The 27675-nt window shown below is 36.3% G+C and overlaps 1 protein-coding gene across 4 annotated transcripts; it reads left to right on the top strand.

Moving 5' to 3' along the window:
• Nucleotides 1-34: 34 nt before the first annotated feature.
• On the top strand, nucleotides 35-27675 carry PHF6 (PHD finger protein 6). Of its 4 annotated transcripts, none has more exons than XM_075763161.1 (11): nucleotides 35-340; nucleotides 5402-5581; nucleotides 5786-5887; nucleotides 9444-9577; nucleotides 9885-9928; nucleotides 19802-19968; nucleotides 20148-20291; nucleotides 21508-21612; nucleotides 22428-22561; nucleotides 23209-23338; nucleotides 24945-27675. In XM_075763161.1, exons 2-10 carry the CDS (start codon nucleotides 5444-5446, stop codon nucleotides 23336-23338), a joined length of 1098 nt encoding a protein of 365 aa, XP_075619276.1. In that variant the 5' UTR covers nucleotides 35-340; nucleotides 5402-5443; the 3' UTR covers nucleotides 24945-27675. The 4 variants fall into 4 exon arrangements, with proteins under 4 accessions (XP_075619276.1, XP_075619275.1, XP_075619274.1 ...); XM_075763160.1 differs by having other exon boundaries at nucleotides 26604-26741; XM_075763159.1 differs by lacking the exon at nucleotides 24945-27675 and adding an exon at nucleotides 23631-23862.

Here is a 27675-nt window from a genome sequence, read left to right as displayed (position 1 = left end):
GGAGGTGCGCGGCGGTGCGCGTGCGCAAGAGGCCGAGAGGTCCTGGCGTGCTCCCGCCGCGCCGCCTCGCGCGCCAATCGGGCGCCGCCCCGCAGCGTCGCGCCGTCGCGGCCCGAGCGCGCTGTGCGTGCGTGCGTGCGTGCGTCCGCTCGTGCGTGCGTGCGTGCGTGCTTGCGCTCGGCGGCGGCGGCGGCGGCGGCGGCGGCGGCGGCGCAGCGTCCCCTGCCCCGAATGAAAGGGACGGTCCCGGCGAGCGAGCGGCCGTGAGCGACCGGCGGTGACGGGGGGGTGGGGGTGTGCCCGAGCTGCTCCTCTCCCTGGCGCCCCACCCGCCACACGGGTGAGTGACTGACTGAGTGACCGACCGAGTGCCCAACCGCCTCGTTGCCCGCCCAGCCGCCTCTTTGCCGCGCGCCCGGGGCAGGCACGGCGCCCCCGGCCCGCCCGCCCGCAGCCCCCGGCCTGGGGAGCCCGCCCTGCCCTTTCGCCGCCGGCCGCCGCCGGTCCTTGGGCCTCAGCAAGCCGCCTGCCCCGGGAGGGTCCCGGCACCCAGCGCTACCTCTTCAGGGGGCGCCCCCCCGGTGCCGTTACCCCCCCCCCCTCCCCGAGCCGGCGGCAGCCCCTCGCTCCGCCCGCCTCTGCTCGCTCCCTCCTTCCCTGGAGGATCCGCCCCCCCTTGTCTCCGAGTCGCGATTCCCCCAAAATTTGGTGAGGAACGGGGGAGGATCGCCTTTCCCGGGAGCCCCGCGTCCCACCGAGGCCCCCTTGGTGGGCCCTCCGTCGGGGAGGGGTCAGGCCCCGCCGGTGCTTGCGACCGGGCCCCTGCGGGGGAAATCGCGGCAGTCCCTCCCCAAAGGGGTGCCGTGCCGTGCCTCTTCGATCTCCCCTGGGGAGGCGAGCGGCGGAGGTGCCGTTATCGGCTCATCTCCCGTTCCCTGTGGGAGTATGTAAACTTTCCTGAAGATCGGTCTGTGCTGTCTGCCAGATCTTCCTTACCGCAGGCTCTTCTTGTGTAATTTTTAGTTACCTGGTCTATTTTTGTTGTTTAGACTTTCCAGGGTTGGGCCCTGCCCCCCCATCCGCCCCTTGCCCCCCCCCCCCCCCTTTGGTTTCTTTCTTTAAGGAAGTTGCAAGGATAAGTTCCTATCCTACTTTTTGTAGTGGCTGTAGGATGCTCTGCGAATGTAACCCTTGGATAAAGGTTTTCATGGGACTTGTGACTTTGGGTTCTCTGCTACAGACACCTACAGGATACCTCCCTTCTCCACAGCTTCACTCCCCCTTCTCCAAAACAACAGCCCCAATAATGGGTGATTGACCCTAGAAACTAGAAAGCACTTGAAAGTTTCTTGAACGGAGAATGTGGTATCTCTAGTGAGCATCTTGAAAAATTAGACACAAATATTTTCTGTAGTTTTTCCTGAGAGTCCAAACCACTTCAGCATGTTTTATGAAATTTTACAAGGCTTGTGTACTTCTCTCATAGGTTTTCCTTGGCTGTCTGAAATTTTCTTGACCTATAAATTTAAATCTTAAAAAAATTTTGTATAATTTTGTAATCATACAGGCCACACCGCAAAACAAACTTTGCATGAGAGGGTGTAGCATATAGATCACTGTCCTTTGTTGGAAATATAAGTGGGATCTTAACTGCTCTAAACAGGCAGTAGCTCTTGAAACATATTTGGGCAATAGATAGAAATTAGAATCCAGATTACTTTCCGTTCTTCGGTGCTGAACAATGTCTCATACACTGAGAGCGTCCTTCTTTGCCTGAGAGTCGTTGAACTTGCTCTCTTCTTTTACGTTTGAAAATCTGTCATGGAGAACTCAGTAAAACAGTACACAAGCCATATGAGTTTGTAAAACATGCTACTTTAAAGATAAAATAAAGGTGCTATTAGGGGGAGCACCATGTTGAATACCTTAGTGGACATTAAGAAACATCAGTGCAAATGGACCAAGATTTTTTTGAGTGAAGAATGAATTTGAATGAATTTCTTCTTTTGTGATTTTAGGGTAGATGCAACTTTATTTTTTTAGACCAAGCCTATGGAAAATGTGTCTATATGTAATAATCTGTGTTTTGTAGTACACGTGTTCCATTTTGGTAAAGATAGTTCATAATCTCCTAGTCAGTGATTCCATAGTACAGTGATTCCATAGTACATTGCTTTCTGTGATCCAATCTATAAGACTTTTTCTGACAAAGCTGACAAAGCAAGGTTCCGTCAACAGTATATTTAAATACCATTTTATAAGTCTTACTCATTTGTTAGCTTTTTAAACGTGGAAAACAGAAATATTGAGCTGGTTTTAAGTTGCATTATTTTTCTTGTTCCAATGAAATGTAGCTTTATACTTGGCAAATTGGATTAGTTGCTTTTGGGTGATTTAACTCGAGAGATGAAAACAATTTTGAGTGTTTGCATTCAGAATTCTGGCTCTGTGGTACAGCTGTGTAACTTTTTCAGAAAATGGGTATTTTTAAATGGACAGGATAAGTAGTGCATTTTGGCACAAAGAAAAGTGATGCCAGGATGGTGTTTGCTCACATTTATGAGAAAGCAAACATGATTTAGGGAGAGGTCTACAGATTAAATGCTTATGAAATATTTCTCATGCTCATTTTTTTTCTGCAGTCTTTAGAAATGTATAAATAGTGTTAATGCCTAGTGATACAGAAAACACATGCAAAGAACACAGGACTGGAAAGAAAACTTTTAGATATCCCTGTAAAATGCTTTCAGAGTAATTTAATCTGATGGTGAAAAGAATGTGAGTTTCCTTTCTGCCATACCCTGATGACTTTTGGTCTGTTTGCGTTTCAAATAATTTTTCAAGTGTTAAATTATTTATCATTGAATAAGTATTCCAAAACATAGTATTTTCTAATTTTTTGTTTGTTATAACAACAACATCGATGCATCATCAGGTAAACATTGGCATTATTTTTAACTTCGCTGTGAGCCTTAAAAAATTTAATTATGCAAAAGTACTTCAAGAAGTTAGGTTATGTCAGGTTCTAGTATTGCTGTAGTGCAGTGCCTTCTCGTGTCTGTTAGTGCACTGGAAGGCATAAAGCTGTGAGAAGAGCCTTTATAATCTTGTTTCTTGGAAAGTTACTATTCTTATAAATTAAAGATGAGAGCCACTTAATTTTTTTATCTGTTCTATAAATTATTCGCATTTTCTAAAATAGGAATTTGCTTGTTAAATTGAAGGATTGCTATTTTTTATGGTAGTAATTCTCATTCCTGTAAGTCATTAGAACCTGCGCGTGTGTGCAAGGAAATCCCTGATCTTCTCTTTAAGAACTACTGTCATTGCTGACAATGTAGTGATAATATGATCTGAATATAAAATGAAACAGGTAGACCCAAGTGAGTGTGTGTGTATGTATCAAATTATTTATACCAAAGCAGAACTCCCTGCATTTTAAATTATTTTGTTAATATATTAACCTATCACTGTGTGATTTGTGTTAAGCTATTGAATGTGACCTGAGAACAAGAAATCTTTGTGATACTGTTTCCTACTGTTCTTTTGTGGGTCTTTTTTCTGCGTCCAAACATTTTATTTTTTTTTTAATTTAAAAAATTTTTTAAAACCCCACATTTGAAAAATCTGTGCATCTTTCCTTCAGAAACTATCCCTTCTTTCTACTCAGAAGGGATTACAGAATGCTCTTGTTTTATTTTTTCTTTAGAAGAATACAGTATAGTAATTCTTTTGTGTTTAACACTTAAGAACTCTCTATTACCACTGCAAAAGGGTGTGACTAGTTTATCCAGATTGGCACATTTTTTGTGCAAATCAGCAAGATCTGAAATCTATGCATTCTTCTTATGAGTATGCGTCACCAGCTAGTAAACTGCTTTCCAGTTATAAAAGAAAGCAAATGAAGCTGTTGATAAAGCAAAAGCAATAGATACTGGGCAGACACCTTTTGATGCAGGAGTTTTGTAGTAAATATTGCAAGACAAACAGTTAAAACTCAGTCTGTGAAATTCCGTTGAAACAGAACGGTGAGAAGCTAAAAGGATTGTCTTTTAGTAATAGTATATGCCGACAGAAACTTAATGACATTCCTCTGCTTTCGATTAGAAAAATAGTGAGTGATACCAGTATTATGAGCGTCTGACAGCACCGAGAAGCAGGCAGGTTTGCCTATGCAAATTTCAACAAAACAGTCATGCATTTTCGTGCAGATCGCCATTGTAGCACAGTCCAGATGTATTGCAACTCTGCTACTCTTATGGCTGGATTTTATATTTTTTTCCAACAGAAATATCAAACTATGTGGTGGCTTTTCTTATTTAGATGAGCCTAATGTACACAAAGGCTGAGGAGGATGCTTTTATTGCAGTTGTGGTCAATTCTGACAGTAAGGCTCAAATCTCCACAGTAAAAAGCTGTTAGCAAATCTATATGAAGCGGATGATATTTTCTTTCTTGAGAGATGTAGAAACAAATGAACACAAACTACTTAATACTGGGCCAAACAGCATGTGCACTTGTTGGGTATTTTCACTTTTGAACTTGCAGTGTCTGCCTGCTGAGGGGATTAGGACCTCAATGTTGTATTTTAAAATATGTTGCTGGTAACACATGAAAAGTTTGTGATTCAGGTTGAGTTTAATTTTGTTACTTTTCTTAGATGAGAATAGCAGCTCTCATGCTTTACTAGGAACCAGTATGGTACTGCTAAATTAACTGTGGGTCTTGAAAAGGTTTCCATTGCAGCCCATTAGTCATAGATCCTTCTAAAATTTTGTTCCTAATGCTGTTTGACTAGCCACAGTGTATCTGTGTAATACCTAAAATGGTAACATTTTATCTTCTCATCTCTGCCCTCATCTACGTGTAGTTACTCATCTGCCCTGCTATTTTGTGAGCTTTTATACGCAAAACCTATTCTGGATGAGATGCCAGACTCTTGAGTTTTTCTTTGGTTCTGTTTTTGAAGCTGTTCAGTAGCATGAATTTGATTGCGTGCACAGGTAGCATGTTTTCTACAAATGCCTTTGCTGTAATAAGTAGCTATAAGAATGGGATGAAAGAGTTGCAGTAACCTTTTCCCCTAATGATTGCTTTACTTGTTGTATTTTCCATTTATTTCTTCTTTTCCCCGTAAGTTTCGCATTCATGTCCAAAGTTTTATATTAATGTTCAAACTTTTTTGCCTAAAGAACTAATTCTGCTTGTTGATAAAATTTCATAAAATGTTGGGAAAATACTGCCTCTGCTGGGTGCATGTTTATTTGGGCATATTGTAGTAGTGTAAAGAAAAGGGTAAAAAGGGACAGATCATTTTCAAGCAACCAATGTATTTATAAAACTATAAATTAAATTGCCTGTTATTGATGTTAACATGCTGATTGCACCTTTTTTTCTGTAGCATTGAGAGGATTGAAGTGGCATTCTAAGGTCATTTAAAATCATGACAAGCTCAGTTGGACAGAAAAAAGTCTCTTCAAGACAAAGGAAGTGTGGTTTTTGTAGATCTAATAAAGATAATGAATGTGGACAATTATTGATGTCAGAAAACCAGAAGGTGGCAGCACATCACAAGTGTATGGTAAGTAACCCATAGGAAAAAGGAAAGGAATGTAGTGAGCTAGTAAAAAAAATAGAAACAAATGAAAAATTCAACCAGCTGTGGCATTGTCACAAATGATTAATCACTGTAAGTTGAACTTTTTGTGGTTTTCTTATATATAAATGTTCTATACCAATTTTACCCTTAAAACTTAAAAAATAAGTTTTGTTCTTACAATTTTAGCTGTTCTCATCTGCACTGGTATCTTCACACACTGATAATGAGAGTCTTGGTGGATTCTCTATTGAAGATATTCAGAAAGAAATAAAGAGAGGCACTAAACTGGTAAGTCTCTATTTTTGGCCTTGAAAATGGACAATAATATTTTCTTACCTTCTGTAAAGTTTACCATTAAGTTGTTCAGTGTATTATATATATGGTTGTTTTTTTTTTTAAATGCTACCTTTGTGTGAGCTCTAAGGTAATGGACAACTTATAGAAGAATTGATCTCAGATTTAGGAAAAAAAAAACCCTCAGTATATGTGATTATACTTCTATTAAAATGAAATTTAAATGTCAGTTAACCAGCCTTTGAATTGTCTTTAAGAAAGGATAAAAAGTAGTTTGTTTATTTCAGTCAAGTTCTGCTCTCATGGAAACATGTTGTTTTAAGAGTTGTAGCTTAATCATGGAATTATTTTTTTAAAAAAACCCACTAGAATTATTATTTTTACAGTCACTTTTTTCTCATTGGCAAATGTATATGGTTGTAGCAGATACGTAGTTTTTTCCAAGCACATTTGAAAACTCATTTAGAAAATATGCCTGTTTTTCCTTTTGGTGGGCCGTATATAAACAAATAGCATTTCCTAAATTTATGTTTCTAACCCAGTAATTTCTATTTAATATTTTCTGTTAGATTTCGGAATGAAACTCACATTCTAGGGACCTGGCGAGGGTATTATTGTGCCTTTACCAGTATTTGGTTTTGCTGCCAAAATCTGTTTTTAACTACCAAAGGTACTTTTATTTCTTGCTTTTATATTGATTTACTAGATGATGCTGTGAATATAGGCATCTTATGAGGTACGTGGGTACGATAGTGATTACAGCTCTACCAAATTCATGGCAATTGAGCAGCAATTACTTTTTTTAATTCCCAAGATGCTTATTCATGATTTTTTTTTTTTTTTGGTAGAACTAATAGTTTTCCATTTGGGAAATGATGGAGACTTTTAAAAAATATTTTTAACAAATTATCAATTCACTGAAAAATTTTCAACTTAGTTATTTAAAGCACTCTTACGTATTTATCATTTGTTGGACTACTAAGAGTAGTCTCAAGTATTATTGTAGAACTGCAATTGTATAGTAATAGTCCGATATTTCATCCAGTGTTTCATTTGAATTTTTTCCAATGCAGGGAACTTTATTTGCTCTAATTAGCTGAAGCATAAAGAAATAACTATTCACAAGTCATTCATGTTGTGATTAGGAATTTCCAAAGAACATAGTGGTAAATGGAAATACAGATCATAAAGAAACTTTTTGATTCTTGGGTCTCTTAAATGTTTTTTGAAAATTATTTCTTTTTGTGTCATTGGTGGTTTCTGTCTCTCTGCTTCTGAATCTCTTTATGTTCCTTCACTGATGCAACAGCTGGCTGTATTCTTGGCACTTACTAGCTGTATGTATCGGGCACTTTGTCCTGCTCTTTGCAGAAAACCTGGACCTGGTTAACATAATAGATTTGTAGTCCTGAGATGCTCGCTATTTGGAGAGAATTTACAAGATAATTTTAGATCTTAAGTTAGGTGCCTTATTTCTGTCTGTAGCTGTCAGAAAACCACAGCTCTGAATTACTCTCTCGAGAAATCTATCTTTCTCCATTGACTTGTATAGAAAGCTTAAAGCTAAATGTTTATAGTCAGCCCAAATACCCCCTCTTAGGTCTGCTTTGTGTTCCAGCCTGTTCTTTTATGTGGGAGCACACTGAGAAAAAATATCTCAGCGCGGTGCACTAGGTTAAGTAGTTATATTGATAGCTTGGACTAAATTTGTCTGCTGACAGATTTTACATAGTTGCTCTCCTTCAGCAGCACCTGGTGGTGCTGCTGACCAGGTATGCCCTGAAAATCAAGGCCTGTTCATTACTGAAGTGATAATGACTGAGGTGTAGAGCCTTTCTGATGGTAATATATTTCTGTCTGAGAAACATTTGTAGGTTCAAACCTTAATAGGCCAGTCATAAAAACATGTGAAGCCAAACATTTGGGAGTACAAGGCACTGATATAATTATTATTTCTGTTAGCTGTACGTGGCAGGATTTTTTTTAAAGAGCTTACCTGTTTTGCAGCTTGTCAAACTTCACATGTACCTGATAGAACTTGGGAATTAATTGATCTGTTGACAGTCACCATTTGGACAGCAGGACTTGTACCAATGGAATAAATACTTTATTACTGTCAGGAAACATAGACCAATAAGTAAATATAAAAATTCCTGTGGTCTGTTTTGTTCATACAGATACATCATGAGTTTAATAAAAAGAAAGTCTTTTTTAGTCATTTCTGGCTTTAAAAATCCTGAGGTACTGACTAAAATTTATTGGATGGTTATAATTTCAACCTAGGCTTTTATAAAGAGCTTTGATCAGCCATTATTTTATGTTAAATCATAACGCATAACAAATTTATGAGACGAAATACCCATACAAATTAGATAACAACTAGGGAATGGTATAGAACTATACCATTTCAGAGCTTGCAGAGGAGTAAATGGAGATGATCCAAGGCTTTGACATTTTTAGTGTTCAGTTAAATTTGTTAAAATTGAAAACCAGGGTGGTGGTACATAACTTTAGTGATATATTTATTTGATATATTTGAGACTAACAAGAACTTGATCCAGCTAGCATGGTGAGCAGAAAGTGTATTCCACAAAGATATATGTAAGGAGTATCCTACATTGCACGCTTACGCTTATTAATCTTTTGGGGGTGTGGGCAATGTGCAGGATACAAACAAAAATCTCTGGTTGTCTTGTGAGAGGAGTTTAATGGGAAATTCTGAGATTTTGGGGCAGTATTATGTCAGTGGAAAATAATATAGAGAAAAATATTGTTATAATATCAATTACTTCCTTTTCTAACACCATTTGAGAAGGGCAGTGAACAATTTAGAAGCACGATGGTTGATGTATCCTAAGCAATGACAAGTCTAATAGGAGAGTTAATTATTGGGAAAGAAGAATGAAGCAACTGGCTCCCATTTAACCTTTTCTGCGTTATAAGTATAAAGAGCAAAAATTAGTATAATTGAAACAAATACATTGTATTTAACAAATATTTGACTAAATTCAGTGTTTTGCAAATGACTTAAGGAAATAACTGTAGAAAAAAGAGGTGAAGTTAGCTTCTGAGGCTAAGGTAAATTTGCAGATCATCAGTATTGCTGACTCTGCAAGATTCACTGCCAAATAGTTGTTTGGGTTTCTTTTCCCCCCTCCTACCTTCATAATGTAATTCAGAATCAAAAAGGTACAATTTATTATTTTAACTTTTCTGAAATGGTTGGTACAGACTGTCCTTGGGAGTGAGTTATTTAGGTGAATAGCTGTGTCACTTTCATCAAACACATGATGTTCCACAAAAGTAAATTACTTTTTTCTTTATTGAATTGATAATCAATGTATGATGGTTATTGTATTGTTGCATAATTGCAACAAATTTCTCCTTGATTTTAAAATAAATTATGAGAAATACCTGAGAGCAGGAAGTATAATGCCAAGTGCATAACTGCATTTATTTTGTCACTTGGAGTGGTAACTATATTATTTTTAAACTCAGAAATACTAAGCCATGGATTGTAATATGAATTATATTTTCTTTTTCTTTACAGATGTGCTCTTTATGCCATTGTCCTGGAGCGACCATTGGCTGTGATGTGAAAACATGTCACAAGACGTATCACTACTACTGTGCTTTGCATGATAAAGCTCAGATAAGAGAGAAACCCTCACAAGGCATTTACATGTAACTATTATTTATTTGCTATGTTTATTTTTGTATTTATATTTCACATCCTTTGTTTAAAAAAACAACAACAAAGCAAAACAAAAAAAACCATTTTTGAATCTAAACAAAACTTGCAAACAATTCTAATGATGATTGTGGCATTCAAAATAGTGATGTGCTAGAAAAGCATATTTTCACTGCAAGATTTGTATATCAGTGAGTCTTACAAGTGGGAGAAAAATGTACTGGCATTTAAATTTAAAAGATGAGTAAATAATCTGTGAATCGTGACTGACTTGACAGTTTTCAACTACTTTGTTTATAGGATTTTATGTCGAAAACACAAGAAAACTACGCATAACTCTGAAGGTAAAATTATTCAATATAAATTTTTCCCATTGTAGAAAGATACTTTGGTTAAATTTAATTTTTTTTGAGAATATAAATGTTTTCAGTAAAAATTAGACCTACATTTTTTTTGAGACACAATGAGTTTGAAATCCCATCTGATTTCTGTATTTTCTCTAAAAATTATTGGTTGAGGTGGAGAAAAACCCAAAACATAAATTTTAGGATGTTTGAAAGTTTTGATGTTCTGTCAAAACAAAGTTTGGGTAGAAGTAATGCGTTCTCTTCTGAGAAGAAGCTGGCTTATATTTGTAGTTAAATATTCAGAATATTAACATCTAAAATATTTTGTCAGGTAACAGCTGATTTTTGCTATTGCTAATGTTCCTAAACATTCACTCTTTTTTTAACTATTAAATAGAGTTTAACTCTTCAAATAAGAAGGATCCAATAGTAAATGAAAAGGTTTGTGATCAGATCACTTATATCTATATTTCTGAGTAATTTTGATAAACAAAAAAACCTGTATGGATACATTCATAAAAGCTGTGCATCTTTGCAGGGGAGAGTAGTGAAATGCGTGAGGGATGATATGCCACAAACATAGATAAATTGTGTGGTCTGTTAAAATTCTGAACTAGTTGCACTATTGTGTAATTATGCAAGTGTATTTCCTTTTTTCTACTGTATCTGAATTTGGGTAAGCAAACAGTTGTTAGTTTACTTTAAACTGAACTGTTAACAGAATTAATGAGGAGTATGTGACTATTTAGTGAAGATCAAATTTCATAAATTACTTCAGTTTCCTTCTGCCAAATGTATCTGTACTTTTTATGCTATGGGAAGTAGATATATTAATGGTAAGGTTTGGAGGTTACTTCTGTGTTCAGAAAGATACTGAAGACAGAAAATCCCACGTGAAAACTGATTTTTTTTTTTTTTTTTAAGTCTCTTTAGATAATTATTGTCATGTGCTTTGTATAAAATACTCTCTGGTTTTCCTATTACTAGGTTTAAACAAGAAAAGCAGTATACATTGTAGATTAATTCTCTAGAGACAGGGCCACATTATCTTGTAGTTTGGCACTTTGTTTCTTTGTTTTGAGGTTTGTTTTGCTTGTTAGCAGGAACAGAATATGAAAGACATTTGAGTCCAGAGAGAGATTAATCTCTTTGATACTTAAACATAATCTTTTATACTTATTCATAAATGTGTTGATGTTTGACATTTTTTGAAAAATGCCTCCAATTCTGCATGGAGCTGAGTGCCAATGGACACCTTTTTCTGTTTGGAATTACTTGCAGGATCAGAACTTGTGCTTTTCTTTAAGAGTTTTCAGAAACCATTATCTTCAATTCTATGATGTCATTCTCTAACAGCAACGACTTTAAAATTTTATATGGATATATTTATCTGAGAAGACATGGGAAAAATTACTACAGAGGCATAGTGGCTTTTTTCTTAAATGTTGTCGATGGCAGTTTATTAAAGCATTGAACTAGACTCACCTAAAGAGGCTCTTTGAGGGTAGGAGAGGGAGGAATAAACATCATCATTCAGAAAAACTGAGGCCAAAGAACCCAATAGTATCTTACTTAGTATTTAACTTTGCACACATTTATTTCTATAAAATATTTAGTTCTGTTATGCTTTACACTTCTAGAAATATGTGTAGCTGTACTTCATATTTTTGTTTTCTGGGTTTTTTTGTTTAATATTTGACTGCAATTTTACCCAGTGCTCTTTCCCAAAGAATACGTTTTCTTTTTAGTCCATACAGTTTAGGGAACTATACCCATAGAATATTAATAATTACAGTTATAGATTTGATAATGCCAGAAGCTGGGGCTCTTTTTGTGATAGACCTCCTTTAAATCAAAGAAAATAAAAATATGTATTGCATCTGTCTTATGGAAATGACTTATAGCATTGTATAGCAATAGTATTTTACTACATTGAAAATTAATTACCTTTAGAAGACAGAAATATACAGGGTGGTTTTCAGAGTTTAGGAAGGGACTTTGGCGGGTTTGTTAATATTTAAATGATAAAGTTTGCTCAGTGAAATGGTAACTGGAAGATGTTGGATGGTGAGATTAAGCTTTATATATGTATTTTGTTTATTTCTTGAGGAATATGTGAATATCAAAGAGGAACTTAAATGTGAAAGAATGGTGGTGTGTGAGTCCAGAAAGGACTTGTAGAGAAGAGTGAATAGACCAGCTAGGGATATTAGATGCTAACACAGTGGCTTTTTTTTTCCCCCCTCTTTGTTTTTGTTTAATTTTCATGAATCCTTCCTCTCAGCAGTGTTTTCATAACAGAATAGGTAAAGCTTATCTGTGGTTATGTCACTCAGTGTAGGTGCAGAGAGGCACTGGGTTTATCAGTCCTTTTTAGTGGAAACTTATTGATCCTGCTGTGGGATGCTGTTGGTTTATTTTTCTTGGTCAGTGTAGAACATCTGGGGTTTTATCCTTTGTTCTCTGTATCCAGATTTAATTGTTGCAGTCCAAATATTTTTATTATGTTACTTCTATTAGTGGATGTTGAAAGAGTTTTTAGGAGTGTTTAGTTTGGTGTGGTCCAGAACAATTTATTTTCTGTAGGCAGTATTGCTGCATAATAGTGAGATTTTTTTTTCCTTCCCTTCCCTAGAAAACAGATGCTCTTGGAGGCATACTTGTTGAAGTCTGAGAACTGACTAATATAGCTTTTGTTAGAAGTTCTAGTTTAAAAAGAATTTCTGTTAACCATTTAATAACAGTTAAAGAAAATTTCTTGAGGCTGCATGGAAATGTGATTGAATTAAAGTTACCCAGTTAAAACCTAATAAAAAGGACCTCTTAGATGTTATTTATTGCTGTCATGAAGTTCAAGTGGTGTGAGAATTCATCAGACTAAGTATCTCTCTACTCATCAAGACAAAATTAATGAGTGATGTGAGTTCATTTTCCTTTAATTGACAGAGTTGCTGAACTACCTTCTGTTTTCTTGGAATACAAAAATATGAAACGTGGCAGGAAAGTATTGTGCTCTTAAATTCATTATCTGTTGCAGCAGATTGTTGGGTTTGTCTAATCTATCTGTATGGCCTAGTCTTCAGGTGACCTAGAAGAGGAAAATTGTATTTCTCCTCTATTTCCTTCCACTTTATGTGTGTATATACATATTTCAGAGTGATTCTTCAGTGCTGTGTTCCCACTAACTGGAAAAAGACAGTAAAAGTGAGGTACTCTCACTAGGCTGTGGCTGTGAAGTCAAGAGATTTGAAGACCAAATTACTGAAAGCTTCATATCTAGAGTTTTGTCTTGCTGTTTACAAATCTAACAAAATAATCTAACCTGAACTTCAAGTAATAGTTTAATTCATAATTTAGGCAAGCTGTCTAAGTTTTCAGCACCTAATGGGTTACAGGAATTGGTGCCAGTGCTTTCAAACTATCACAGCTAACTATTACTTGAATTACTGTTCAGTTTGATACAATTGCATTTATTCTTTTTGAAGAATAGAGTATTGTTGAACTAAGGTTTTGGAACCGTTTGTTGGAATTTATTCCAATGTACTGGAAATAATTGCTGAAAAATTTAAAATCTAGTATCTTTCAGTTCCCTGCAGGTGGGGCTGCCCTGGCCCTTGTGTTGAATTTAAAACAAATTCAGCTGATCAGGAATAGTTTAATGGAAACTAAGATAATTAATTTCATTCCTCTGTTACTTACTAGTAAAACAAGAATAATGAAGACAGCCATGTGACTATCTATTGTTAATGTTTAAAACAGATGCTTGGGAACTGTGGGGTCAGAAAATAAAGTGTCCATAATTCCTATTGTAGCTGTACTCAAAGCCTCAGGGAATTATGTTTCCACAATGGAAATAAGGACATTCCCTGTCTCAGAATACTTTTCCTGTTATTCTAAAGATCAAACATGAAATCTGTGCTTCTCGTACTGCTCAGTAAATTAAGTCAGGATAATATTTCTCTGAGAGACCTATTTAGAGATGCTGCAATCTATGTCAAACCAAGTGCTTTTTCAAAGCACTGTGTAAGCCAGAGGCTGGCAGGAAAAACATCTGAAACTTTTTGGCATTACAGTTAGGTAACATCCTGATTCATCTTTGGATTCTTTAATCAGTGTTTGTTCATAATTGCATTTTCTGTAACACTGTTCACAGCATGAGCTTGCCTAACATTGTATGCATTATTTCCATAATATATTCCATAACATTGCAGTTTGATGTCATTTCAGTTCTGTTGGTGGATGGTAACAAATTCTTCCCAGGCTCTGCTAACTCTACCTTCTTGTTGTCTGTCTTATGGAGAATGCTGCTCTGAATGTGGCATCAAATGTATATATAGTGTTATGACAAAAACAGTAGGTCCAGGCAGTGAGTTAGCAATCTCCTATGCAATCCTTTATAGACTTAACGAGGTATTTTGCAGAAGCATCACAATGGTGTTTTCTTATGAAAAATACACAGCTAATGGAAAAGGAAAAATGTAAAAGTAATGTGGTAAATGGTTTGTCCTATCTGAGGAGCTGTCCTGTGGGTTTTTTACATTATAATGCTCCTTCCTATATAGGCAAGACATTATACAAACAGAAACTTGGTCAGCTAACTCATACTTAATAGGTTTATCCTGCCAGTTGTCATAAACTTTCTGATTATGCAGATAAGTGAAGTGTATTGTCTGTCTTCAGTCTTTGCCAATGATTGTTTGCTTGAAAAAGCATTTAGATTGTAGGGTTATGAAGGACTATTTTATTCAGGACATGGACCTCTTGGAGTGAGCCCAGAGGAGGCCACAAAGATGATCAGAGGGCTGGAGCACCTCTCCTGTGAGGACAGGCTGAGAGAGTTGGGGTTATTCAGCCTGGAGAACAGAAGGCTCCAGTGAGACCTTGCAGCAGCCTTCCAGTACCTAAAGGGGCCCACAGGAAAGCTGGAGAGGGACTGTTTACAAGGGCATGGAGTGATAGGACAAAGGGTAATGGCTTTAAACTGAAAGAGGGTAGGTTTAGGTTAGATATAAGGAAGAAATTCTTCCCTGTGAGGGTGGTGAGGCGCTGGCATGGGTTGCCTAGAGAGGTTGTTGATGTCCCATACCTGGAAGTGTTCAAGGCCAGGTTGGATGGGGCTTTGGGCAACCTGGTCTACTGGAGGGTGTCCCTGCCCATTGCAGAGGGGCTGGAACTAGATGGTTTTTAAGGTCCCTTCCAACCCAAACCATTGTATGATGATTTTTCTACATTAAATGTACTTAATTAAAGAAAGAATCTCAAGTACTTCATAACGTAGATACTATTTAGTCAAAAATAGCTTTTGGACAAGAGTCATCAGTTCTCATGGTATCTGGTACTTTTGGAAACCATACTAGTGACAGGACCTAAGGGGTAATTTAATTTTTTTCCTCTCCACTCTTACTTTCTCCAGTTTAGATGTTTCATGTAACTTAGTCTTTTTCCATTTAAAAAAAACCAAAACACAAACTAAGAATTATATTCAGCATTTTGATTGTTAATTTCACATCATTTGCTGATAAAAGCTACTATTATTTCATGATTGGTTTACTTGATTCTGTGTTTGCTTGCAAGGGTTTTTATGCAAATCTCTGGTTCTTATTAATGCTTATAGATGCATTCAGATTTTTATTATTAACTACTGGGACAATAAGGTTTTCTGGGTTTTTGACATTTCTTTTCAATTTAAAATAATTATGTTGCCACTTGTTTCATTGGGATTCAGCCATATTTTAAGGATATCTTACTTTAACATACTAAAGTACTCTTTTCTTTCTCTGTTATATGCCATTTCTCTTCTAAAAAAATCTAGTTAGGTTGATTTTGTTCTTTGTAATTTTTAGAGTTTCTTTTATCCCAAATGCACGGTTAAAACTTTAAGTACATATGTGTGATTTCAGATTTACATAACAGCGTGTCTAAGCCACTTCCACATTCTACATTTTGGCTTCTTTTTATGTACAGTCCTACTTGCAAATACATTTTGTCAGTTAGTTTTGTTTATTATCTTCCTTGTACAGACTTGGACCCCTTTGCTTCTGGCTCCCTTAGTCTATTGTTTAAGGTAATGCAGGAGGTAGATACAGAGAGCAGTATTAACCTTTATTGTACACATCCTCTTTTTATTTGTTCTTTCACAACCTTTAAATCACTTAATTCTATTATTACTTTGCTTTAATCTAGCTTTTGGAAATTAGTGATTCTATGTATATTTTAAGCCGATGCAATATAGAATAGATCAGTGATATCTCAACCTCTTCTCTGCCAAGCCTTATTTTAAACAGCAAAACATCTTGATCCTTTTTCCTTCTAGTCATGATCAAAGGAGAATTTTTAGATTTCTCTCAGAAGCTGAGTCTCCCTGTTAACAGTTTATGTAATACAGCATTTTGCTAGTCTTCTTTTTGTGGTACTTTGTACTGCTCATGGATTTCTAAAATGCAAATTTGGGGCTTGTTGCTGCTCATCTTTCTGCTCATCTGAATTTACAATATCATGTTCTTAGGTGCTTTTTAAAATGTAGAATGTTTCCTCTTGATTTCTACCCCCACCCCTCCTTCTCAGACCATATTGCATATTAAGCTTGTTTTTTCAGATATAGCATTTAGGGACTTCTGTAGAAAGCTCCTAAGATACCTCATTTGAAGACTTTAGATAAAGTTATGTTGAGAATATTGTGATGATTTTAAAAATCAATGCAGTAATGGGATATGGGATGGGGGGCAGTTGAAGAATATCTAGGCAATCTCAGGGGATTCAGAGTATGGGTGATATCCATGGTAAAACGTCGTCTGGTCAGGGAGGAGTTGAACAACTTTTTGTGTTTTCCTTAGTTCAAGCTGACATGAGAAGTTGGAAACACCCAACCATCAGATGCCAGGGAAACAGGGTAAGCTGGCAGTGGGCTTGAGGGGAGGGATAGGGCACAAACCAAATTGTGTATTAAACAGTAAAGACCATCTGAGGCAGGTTTAAAGCTGGTTACAATCTCTTTCTTCTTGTACTGTTACGCTAGTTCATAGTGCTGTTAAAAATGAGAGAAACTTTAATGTTTTGAGGTATCAGTCTTGCAACTAGATGTGGTAGAGCAGATCCTCGCATCTTGGTGGTGATAATCTGTACGTCCATGTCACTTGTAGAAGGAGACCTAAATCTGCAAGGAATGTTATTTTAGTGAAGGGATCAATTTCAGTGAATTCTGAACTTACTTGGAAGTACTAGTTTTGAGCACAGAAAGTGGGTTCTCCTTTGAAGAAAGCTGTGCAATCTTGATGCTTGTTTTATCTTACACTGAAACCATCTTTTAAAAATATAGCATTTTTACTTTTCACATCTTAAATAGCCTAATAATTGTAGACTAAAAATAGCACTTAAGGACTTATTCTATAAGGAGGCTGTGACATTTCTTATAAAAAGTTGGTTTTCATAACATGTGCTTGGTTTCTAGCAATTATGATTCACTTTCAGTTTTGAAAGTTTGACCGTAGAGAGTTCAGGATATGCTTTAATGTTATTTAGAAAATAAGGGTGGACTAACAGGTGGAAAGCGTTATGGTTGACAGAATTGATAAGGAGCTTTGGAAAAAATAATGTTGGTGAATGGACTATATTTTGCTTGATCAAATACAGTAGGGAAATCTGTGGAATTATTTTGGAAGGGATATTTTTCACTTCTTACTGATGTTATTTAAAGGATCACAAATTCAATAGTCACATTTTTGTAAGACTTGTTTTTTCTAGAATAACCATCTATGATTTCTGTAAATGTAAAAGTAGAGACAAAGATTCACAAATTTTTTTAATATGTTGGTGGATAGCTCATACGATGAGGGACAAGATAAAATAGAACCCTTTTCTTTGAAAAAGGTTTTCAGATTGTAGTAAAATTTGCTATATGCAGTCTGAGAGGAATGATATCTAAATTACATAATCTTGCTTGGGGAATTTAGCAAGTAATGATAAATGAAAAACAAGCTTAGTAAATTCTGAGAAGAAAATGTAAAACAAGTTGTTTTGTTAGACAATCCATGTCATCATGTGTTTTATTTTATTTTTTCAGAGTACAGTAAATAGTGCTTTTGTCATCTAATTAGAAAAGAATAGTATATATATTAAAGCATAGGAATGTTGCAGTAGACAGACATGTATTTTAGTAGCAGCTTGGGAATATCTGTATATAGCTGTGTAATCTGTCAATTTAAACCACAATAATTTGCAGATTTGTATTAATTTATTCTCAAATTTTTGCCTCTTTCTAACCATACAACGGAGTAAAGCTTTGGGGCAATCATATTTCGGTATAACCTGTTGTGATGCAGTTGGATTAGTTTTCTGTCCTTTATTAGTAGATGTGCGAGAAGCTGTAGGTCTCTCAGGGATTAACAATAGCTATGATAGACGAAGCTTGATAGGATACACTTGTATGCAAGGCCTCGGGCTAGTAGTTCAGTTATCTTCTACTCTGCGTTGATGGCTGAGGAATATATTCAAGTCTTTGACTTCAGACTTCATGCAGTTGAGTTACTGTCAATCATGAGATAGAAATGTGATTTGATTTTTATGTGATAATAGGTAAGAAAGTTGAGTTCTGGTGAAGCAGTATTTAGTATCAAAATAAGATATCCCATCTGGATACCGAGTCCGAGATATAATGGCCATAAGTGCCCTAGCAATGCTTAAATAATAATAATAATAATAATACCACAACAGTTAAGTGACCCAGTAATGTGTAAAATAGATGTTCCAAATCTTCTGATTAGGATTTCCTTCCGTTTGGGGGCTCATTGATGTTTGTGGTTTGGATTTTGACAAACAAGTTCTTTAGTGGTGTGTGTGCATGTCTCTTCAAACAAGTCTGCTGAAATATCTTTGCAGTTTGAACAGGGGTGGATGTTATATATTAAAAGAAACAAAAAAGATGCTCTTGTGATCAGCTGATGATCAGGAGGGTTGTTAGGGACCGAATAGAGCTGGTTATTCAATATTAGATGTAACTTAATTAGATCATATTGGAAACAATCTTAAGTCTGCAGAATTGATCTGTATTAACTGTGGAGTAATCAAAAGGAAGGTCTGCTAGAATACTGGACTGCAGTTCTATGTAGCATTCAGCAGTTTAGCTGACATTTTCAAAGGAACTTGTCAGACCTCTTTGGTATGTCTGTATTAAAAATATACATTCTTCTATTCTTAATGGTCTGTAAATACTTTATCTGGGATATTGTCAGTGTGGATGATTTTCTGTAAACTGGTGGCTGCTTTTAGTGGTAGGTGTAAAAATATACTGTAACTAAAATGAAATTTTAGATTTGTTTTATGGAGGCAAAATACATTTCAGTTTTTAAAACTTAATGTTATAGCCAAAATGGGTGAATTTTTTCTTCAGACAAAAGGCATCAATTAATAAAGCAAGGAGAGAGGTATTATTTAGAAACAGTGGCATAATATCAAGTGCAATTTACATTGGAGTTATGCATCTTAAAAATAAATTAAAAGCTTATTTCATGGTTGAAAACATTTGCTGGTTTCAGTGTAGTTTAAATTATTCTTGTTTTCAGCAGAGGTGAATATATGTATCTGAGGATGCATTTTGGGTCTGAAAGTAGAAGTTGTAAGAAGTGCTAAACCTTCTTCATATATGATGTTATAAAGATGCAAAGCTGTGTCATATGTATAAAGAAGTAAATAATGTTTTTGGGATCTGCAGTTGCATGTTTGTAATAAATGGGGAAAAGTTGCTATTTTTATTTCTGACCAAAATACAGAAAATACAGGTTATGTTTTTTCTTGTTGTTTTTTGGTTCATTGGGTTTTTTGTTTGTTTCGCATAGAATTTCTGAGAATGTTAATGATGTTTTCTAACTTCTAAAGCAGATTTAGAAGAAAGTATCAATGAACACGAGTTGGAGCCTTCACCTCCCAAAGGAAAAAGGAGGGGTCGTAAGGGAAAGCCAAGAAAAACAAATTTAAAAGGGCAATCAGAAGACACTAGATCTACGTCCTCACATGGCACAGATGAAATAGAAAGCAGTTCCTATGTAAGCAGTAAATATGCTAAACTTCTTAGAAGACAGAATTGCATATTTCTTCTCTGCAAATATAATTTTTTATTAAAATTTGCATTTGTCTGAGCCTCCAGCTGGTGGCCACAGGCTTTTAAAATTACAACCTGATTTGTAACCCAGCAGTATATTTTAGTAAAATGTTTTTCTTTCAGAGAGACAGGTCTCCCCACAGAAGCAGCCCCAGTGATACAAAACCTAAATGTGGATTCTGTCATGCAGGTGAAGAAGAAAATGAAGCTAGAGGAAAGCTTCATATATTTAATGCCAAAAAGGCTGCAGCACACTATAAGTGCATGGTGAGTAACATTGTTGTTAACCAGTCTATTATGTGAATTTTGTCTGAATTGCTATTTTAGATTTTCATACAGTACCCTCACATGTAATTATGCATGAGTATTGTCTGTGTGCTGATGATCTCTTTAAGCGCTCAAGTGTTGCAAAGTGAGCAATTCATTTATTTTTACTGCAGGCAATATGGATAAAACTTGACTACGTGCTAAGAGATGGAATTAGCTCAGGGAGACTCTTTAGCTTATTAAAAATGCTCCCTCAGCGGCTAAATGCATACACAATATTTAAAAAGGAAAACAGAAAAAAGTTTTAACTAAAAGAATCCACTCCAAAAATAACATACCTTTACTCAACAGGCATTCAGACAAAATCTGGGAAGAATCCATGAATTTAATTGGTTTTCTGACCAGTGGGTTCAGGCTGTGTGACTCAAGTAGAGTGTGACGTGCAGGTTGTAGAAAACCCTTGCCTTTAGATTTCACATTTATAGAGCTGCCAACCTGAAAAGAATCTGCTAATTTCAATGAACATGAGCAGATAGTGCTATCTTTCATAAAACTCATTCTGTGAAGGAGGTAGGGCTTTGAGTAACAAACCTCAGTGGTTCCTGTTGTACCTCAAAGTCAATAAATAGTCCAGGCAATCTGTGGAGTATTAATTGTCTTTCTATACCTAGTCTCACTAAACAGAGAGCTGGTGTGTGCCAGCAGCCTTGAGTCTTCTTCGCTACTTTGTGTACCTGAGCTTCAGTTTTAAGACAGTATAAACTGACTATACCAGGATGATGATAGTAGGGATGGTACTTACGTGCTCCATTGTCATCCCTCAGGGCTTTTCAGGTACATTGACATCAGCTGTGCCGTGAATCTAATTGTCACAGGGAAGGAAATGGAATATTCCTAAAAAGTTCAGTGGTTTAATTGATAATATTGCCCATTTATTACCTTCTGTGTTCATCACGTTGTTATTTCTTGTCTACTCCTTTGTGTTTTAAAATATATTTCTCCAAGGCAACAAGTGTAATTAAAGCAGTCAGGTGGGTATCAGAAGGAATACTCATCATACTAATTACTCAGCATGGTTTTCCTGGTTTGTTGGTAAAGCACATGCTGTCTGAGATCACGGAAGGGGATGTTCAATACTCAGTTATTCCTGCACATTAAAAAAAAATTGTAATCATGTTGGTGACCTGAAATTATTTTGGACTTACTTGTTTTACAGTTGTTCTCTTCTGGCACTGTCCAGCTAACAACAACTTCAAGGGCAGAGTTTGGTGATTTTGATATCAAAACTGTACTTCAAGAAATCAAGAGAGGAAAAAGAATGGTATGTATCTGCAGAGTGTGATGAAAGTGTTACTGATTCTACTAAGGTGTATATAGCTCTGCCTCCTTCCTTTTGTGTTTCTGAACACAAAATTTAAATGTATTGTTACTTTTGGGACAGGTAGCCAGAGAGGAATCACCTTAAAAATTAGTGGTGGTTGGGCATGTGGTATTTAAAGTTCGTTATGATAGTATACATTGTAAATTATTATTAGCTTTCCTCTAAGAGTGAACCCGCTTTGGATCCTGTGTTACTAAAAGCACACTGTATAAAACTACAAATAAAACTTAGAGAATATGTTCTTGCAGTGATTTATTTCAACTGTTTTGATGTTTTAATATGAAAATGTGTTAAGGCCCCAGAGATGGGGATGTTGGTAAAGTGTCACATTGTATTTTATTAAAATTCAGGATGTTTTTAAAGTGGTAAGAAGTTTGGGCGGAGGGGGGACATGACACAACAAAAAACTCCTAACAATTATTGGTCCTTGAAAAAAGATTGCATAATATTCTTCATATAATAATGTACTAACTTCAGTGGCAATAAAATTATCTTGGAAACGAATAATAGGTGCAATCATGTAGCAATTTTCAATGCAATGGACAGGTAAATCCTAGCATTCATATTTTAATAAGTTAGTATTATATGGTTTCTTCTGTTTTACAATATTTTTGATTAACTTTTCCTTGGAAATATGATCTGGAAATTACTCCATTCCAAAATGGTAGCCTAAATATGAGGAACATGAAACTGAATAGTGAGAGGTAAGAGACTGAAAGGCTGAACAGTGCCATTCTTGTCTTTCCCCTGCACAGAAATGCACACTTTGCAGCCAGCCTGGTGCTACTATTGGGTGTGAAATTAAAGCCTGCATAAAAACATACCATTACCACTGTGGAGTAGAAGACAAAGCTAAATACATTGAGAATATGTCACGAGGAATTTATAAGTAAGGACCCATGCAATTCTTGAATCTTTAATGAAAGTGAAGATATTTCACGATGCTTTTTCTGTCTAATATGGCTAGTTATGTATATTATTAAAAAAAATTATTTCATTTAAAATGGTATTTTAAAGTAATTGTTGACTTTGCAAAATATTTCATTTACTCTAACTTAAAATTTCTGTAGTAGTGTTGTAATATGAGAAACGAGAAAATTAATTGACTTATTTTCCCCCTCGATTAATCTATAATTTATATGTAGGAGAACCTGGATAATTTATTTCATGATTCCTCCATATTAATACATTTTGAAGCTTGCTTTGGGGTTTTTTGGACCCCGTAACTTCCCACGCTTGCTTGCTCAATTGCTGGCGTTAGTGACTTGGCTGCAGTTGAGTTGCTAGTGTGGTCATGCCCACAAGAGGGCATTCTCTGAGCAGGAGAAGCAGTTCTTGAAAACTAGACTTGATAAAGTTTTGTCGGCTTGTCTTCACCCTTGTTTTCTTGCTCTGTTTAACTGATGCTTGACTGAAAACCATGAATGAGTTAAAAGAGTTAGCAATCGATTTGTAGCACATCTCAAAACTAATTGAAAGTCTCGTTTTGATAGATATTTTCAGTAAAAGTCCTTGCTGTTTCTTTTATTGTGCTAGACTCTATTGTAAAAACCATAGTGGAAATGATGAAAGAGATGAAGAGGATGAAGAAAGAGAAAGCAAAAGCCGTGGCAAATCAGGCACTGACCATAATGACATTCCTCAGCAGCAGCTCAATGGAAACTAGGTATGGAAGTTACTCCTGACAGATCTGTTACCGAGACTGAAACGCAATATACATTTAATGTAGTTTATTGCAGTGAAGTATTTAAATCTAGTGTATGCAGATAAGTACTTTTTATTGGCGTACTGTAGAAAAATGGGGAGGATTTGTTGTTTTTTAAATCCAGCTGACTTTGTAACAGCATAAGAAGGGAGGCCCTCATTTCTATTGCTAAATATAGATGTAATGTCAGAGCTGCTAAATGCTTTTCTGTATGATTTTACATTTACTATTGTTTTCATCATTTTTTAAACAGGTTCAAGGGACAGAGTTATAGAACTGGGAATGGCTAAGACATCATAACTACTAATTCTTTTAAATTGTTTTCTAAAATCAGAAAAGGGTTAGTAAGTTTTTACTGCCCCACTCTGTTAGAAATGTCATTGAACTGCCTCAAACGTTCATGTGTGTGAGCCTTCAGTAAGTGGCAGAGTTTTACATGTCAATATTATGTAGTTTGTAGTCTGCAGTGTCTGGAAAAAATGAAACACTATATAAATGATATGTAATATGTACAGTGTCAAAAGTTAAGGCAGACATTGAAATGAAGTAAGATCTATATTTCTGGACTGAATAAAACCCTTAAGATTTGGAATGTGTAAGTTGTTTAGTGGATTCATGCAATGAGGGAAGGTCTTAGCTAGTTTAATTAACAACATGGACGAGTTTGTGGTGGCAACAAGCTGGTACTTTGTGAATTTTGCGTTTTCTTCATACACAAGTTACGGAGGCTGTACGTGGGAAAGCCGCTCTCTGTTTTTGCTTGCAAAGCACACAGTAGAAAAGGACTCAGTGTACACCGAAGCACGCTTGAACATTTCAGGTTGTTCCTGTTGCGATTGCTCATTTCACCCAGCATTGTTTGCGGGAGATTTACTTGAGCAGCTGTTGGTTCTGAGCTGTGAGCTTTAGAACTCATGCCAAAGGGCTGTGGTTCATTCTTTCCCCACCGACTCACTTCTTTTATGTGTCCCTGATTTACAAAGAACACTTTGCTAAGTGTGATTAAAACCTTACTATAAAAATGTTTGGACTCTGCAGCCCAATCTCTTTTACTTCAGAGAGTTACAACTCTTAACTCACTATGGAATTTAGCCACCATATCTGACGTCCATACCTCAAGTGTTCTGTGTTGTGTGGAACACTTCATGTTTTGTCCAGAATATGCATAAAGGCCCCATATTCTATAAGAAGAATGAGGAAACAACCTTTTTTTGCTAGATTGGTATTTATTTTTTAATCTTATGACCACTATATGAGAAACTTTGCTTATCGTCCTTATTGTGTTAGTGATTATTTTTTCTCTTTCTGTCAAGTCAACAATCACGTCATGGAATTCTACTTGCTAGAGTTTGATGTTCCTGTGGGGAATAATCAGATCTAGGCTATACCAAACCTAACAGATCAGTCCTCTGACTGCTTTCAAAACACCTTGTCATTTCTAATGGCTACTAGCTTCTTCAATTGGTCTGTTAAAGCACATTCTCAGACTTACTTAAATAAAACCAAAAAACTCAATCTAGTCCACATGTTTGTCTGTTGCTATTGCATCACCTTATCGTTTGTTTAGGGTTTTGACTTGTTTCACTCTGAACTCCCAACAAAACTTCTGGATTTGAAGGAAGGAAACAAGCAAAATACACTGATTTGACTATAAACTGCTACAGTTCTTCTATGATTGGTATTGCAAAACCAGTTCATTTGTAACATGAGTTTCGGTAGCATTTTTTACCTGTATTTTTAAAAGATTTAACGTGTGTCATTTGTCTTCTTATGCATTCCCTTAATGTCTTGAGGGACTCAATTACTGTATATTGGAGTTTCTAACATTTTACCTGTTAGAATTCAATCAATTCTGTTTGCTTTCCTGGAGAATAATGCCATTTTGGAAAGAAATATTGCTGTGTACAGAAAATATTCAGTTACTGCTCTAAACATGATGCCATTGATCATTTTTATTTTGTATTTGTAACTTTCAAAATTAAAAGCGTGACTTGAATTGCAATGACAGATCGATTATTGAAATTGTCTATCAAGGTGTTTTGTTTCTCCTAGAATACGAACATTTTTCAGCCACTCAGAACAGGTTTAGAATGCAAAATAACATCCTTCAATGTTTAAATTACTTCTGGATTTGTGCCTCGGACATGGCCCTCCCATGGAAAAAAGGCACTTTGTTTGCAGCTACTGTATTTTAACTGAGGTTGCATGGGGTAGATCTGCCAGCATACTGGTTGACTGAGCTCTAATTCATAGTGTGTCAGTTGCTTAGTGTAATATTCAGTCCAATAATTCTTCTGTTGTGAAATAAATTACCCCATTCCACGCCTGGAAGAACCAGAACAGCACTTTACCTTCGGGTAGCAGAGAAGTAAGTGGCTGGTTTACCTGTTACCTCTTTGTGCTGAGATGGCTTTACTGAACTGTCAGTAATTCAGAATTCATGGAAACAATGTCAAAAGCAAAAATCTTTTTTCTTACAAGCCTCAAATTTGTTATAACTGACTTCAACTCATGTATGCTGGGTAAAAGTGCCTTACAATGTAAAAATTGTATTTATATGTTCCCAAGTAGCATCACCTGCTGGGGAGTAATTCTGTCGTGGTGTTAATACTTAGAAGAAATGTACCTCAGCAGTGTATTTACTGTACATCTCTTATGTCCTTAATTGTAGTTTTAAAAAGCATGACAATGTATGATAGTATACAACATTGACATCATTTTTTAAAGACAAAATACTGCCATTACTGTCTTTTAATGTGTATTTTAGCTTGGAATTTCAGACAGTCTGATTTTTTTTTTTTTTTTTTTGGTAAAGCAATGTAATCTTTGCAAGCATATATTGAAGATTATTCTGGAGCATCTACTGCCTTCCCAGAAATCTTAGAAGTAATGAAAGTGCTCTATAGGTGAAATAGGTATGTTTAAATTAGCTAGTTAAATTAATGCAGTCTGTTTGTTACTGAGATTTTTTTTTTAAATAGGCACCTTCTGCTTTCATCTCACAATCGGAGAATTCATGAATTTAACAAAACTTGTCTTACAAAACTGGTTTTACTTTTTTTTTTTTTTTTTTTTTTTTTTGGCCTTTGGGCATTTCTTTTGCTCACAAGAGTGGTGTGTGCTGTTTAAGGCACCTGGAACTCTCCGAGAAGGGAGGCTTCTCCCCAGCTCACTGTATCTCTATATTAACAGATCTCCCCAACTCACTGTATCTCTATATTAACAGATCTGCGATTGTGCTATACCAAGAAAGGACTGTACCAAGGAAGGACAGGCATCAGAAGGATATTGTTCAAATAACTTGAGGATACAGCTGGTGTAATGCCAGACTCTCAAGGCGTGATCAAACACTATAGCAGTAAGCTGTGCTATCACTCCATTTCAAGGAAGGGCGACAGGCCGGTTCGATACCAGCATCAGTGCAGCTAGCTAGGACAAAACAGATCAGGCGATCAAAGCATCTACTCCTTCAGCAGCTGTTGATCTACAGGAGCTTCTGTGATAAGGCTCTAGGAGTTACACCAGCTTAACACCTGGAGGGCAGCAGTAAGTCCACTAAGTCACCTACACTCCACAAAGTCTGATCTTTAGGTACAAAGAGCTGTGCTGATCTGGAATGGTATGACTATACCAAATCTGGCCCTAAAATGTAATCTAAAGGAGAGCTTGCTTCTTACTGCTGCCTATACGAAAAATAACTTCATGCTAAGCCAGAGTGAAAGATGAAGAGGTGATAATCCATTTGAAATATCAGACTTCTCTGACAGGTGATAATCAGTGCATTCCAAAAATATTAATATGCTGAATCAAATTGACAAAAAAATTAATCCTCATTAGATGAAATTAATCTTAAGAGAACTGAACGTACATTATAGCAAATAGTGACTCTTCTTCCATGTCTCCAGAAACAGATTCCACTGTATTAGTGATGGAGGTTAAAAAACAGAACACAGCTCTTGATTTATATACTTGTTGAAGCCATTTCTATATATGCATATGTATGCACATTCATTAGTCAGCAGTGACATCTCAACCCTTAAAGAATCCTGGAGAACTGTTGCTTGTCAAAAAGCACTCAGGTTAGGCTAACATTTGCAGCTTTTGCTCTAGCATACATTTACATTAGGTGTAAAGACAAGGAATGTATGAAAGAGGGTCAATGCATTCCTATCTACGATGTTCTGTATATTTTGTTCCTGTTATATTGGCTTTACTTCCAAAGTTGTAGTTTGCAGTATTAGTTTCTTTTTATTGGTATCCTTGCATATATATATTCAATAAATGAGTTATGAATTTCA

This window comes from Balearica regulorum, chromosome 11, assembly GCF_011004875.1.
Source record: "Balearica regulorum gibbericeps isolate bBalReg1 chromosome 11, bBalReg1.pri, whole genome shotgun sequence".
Classification (NCBI taxonomy): domain Eukaryota; kingdom Metazoa; phylum Chordata; class Aves; order Gruiformes; family Gruidae; genus Balearica; species Balearica regulorum.
This window is presented reverse-complemented; position numbering and strand designations above follow the sequence as displayed.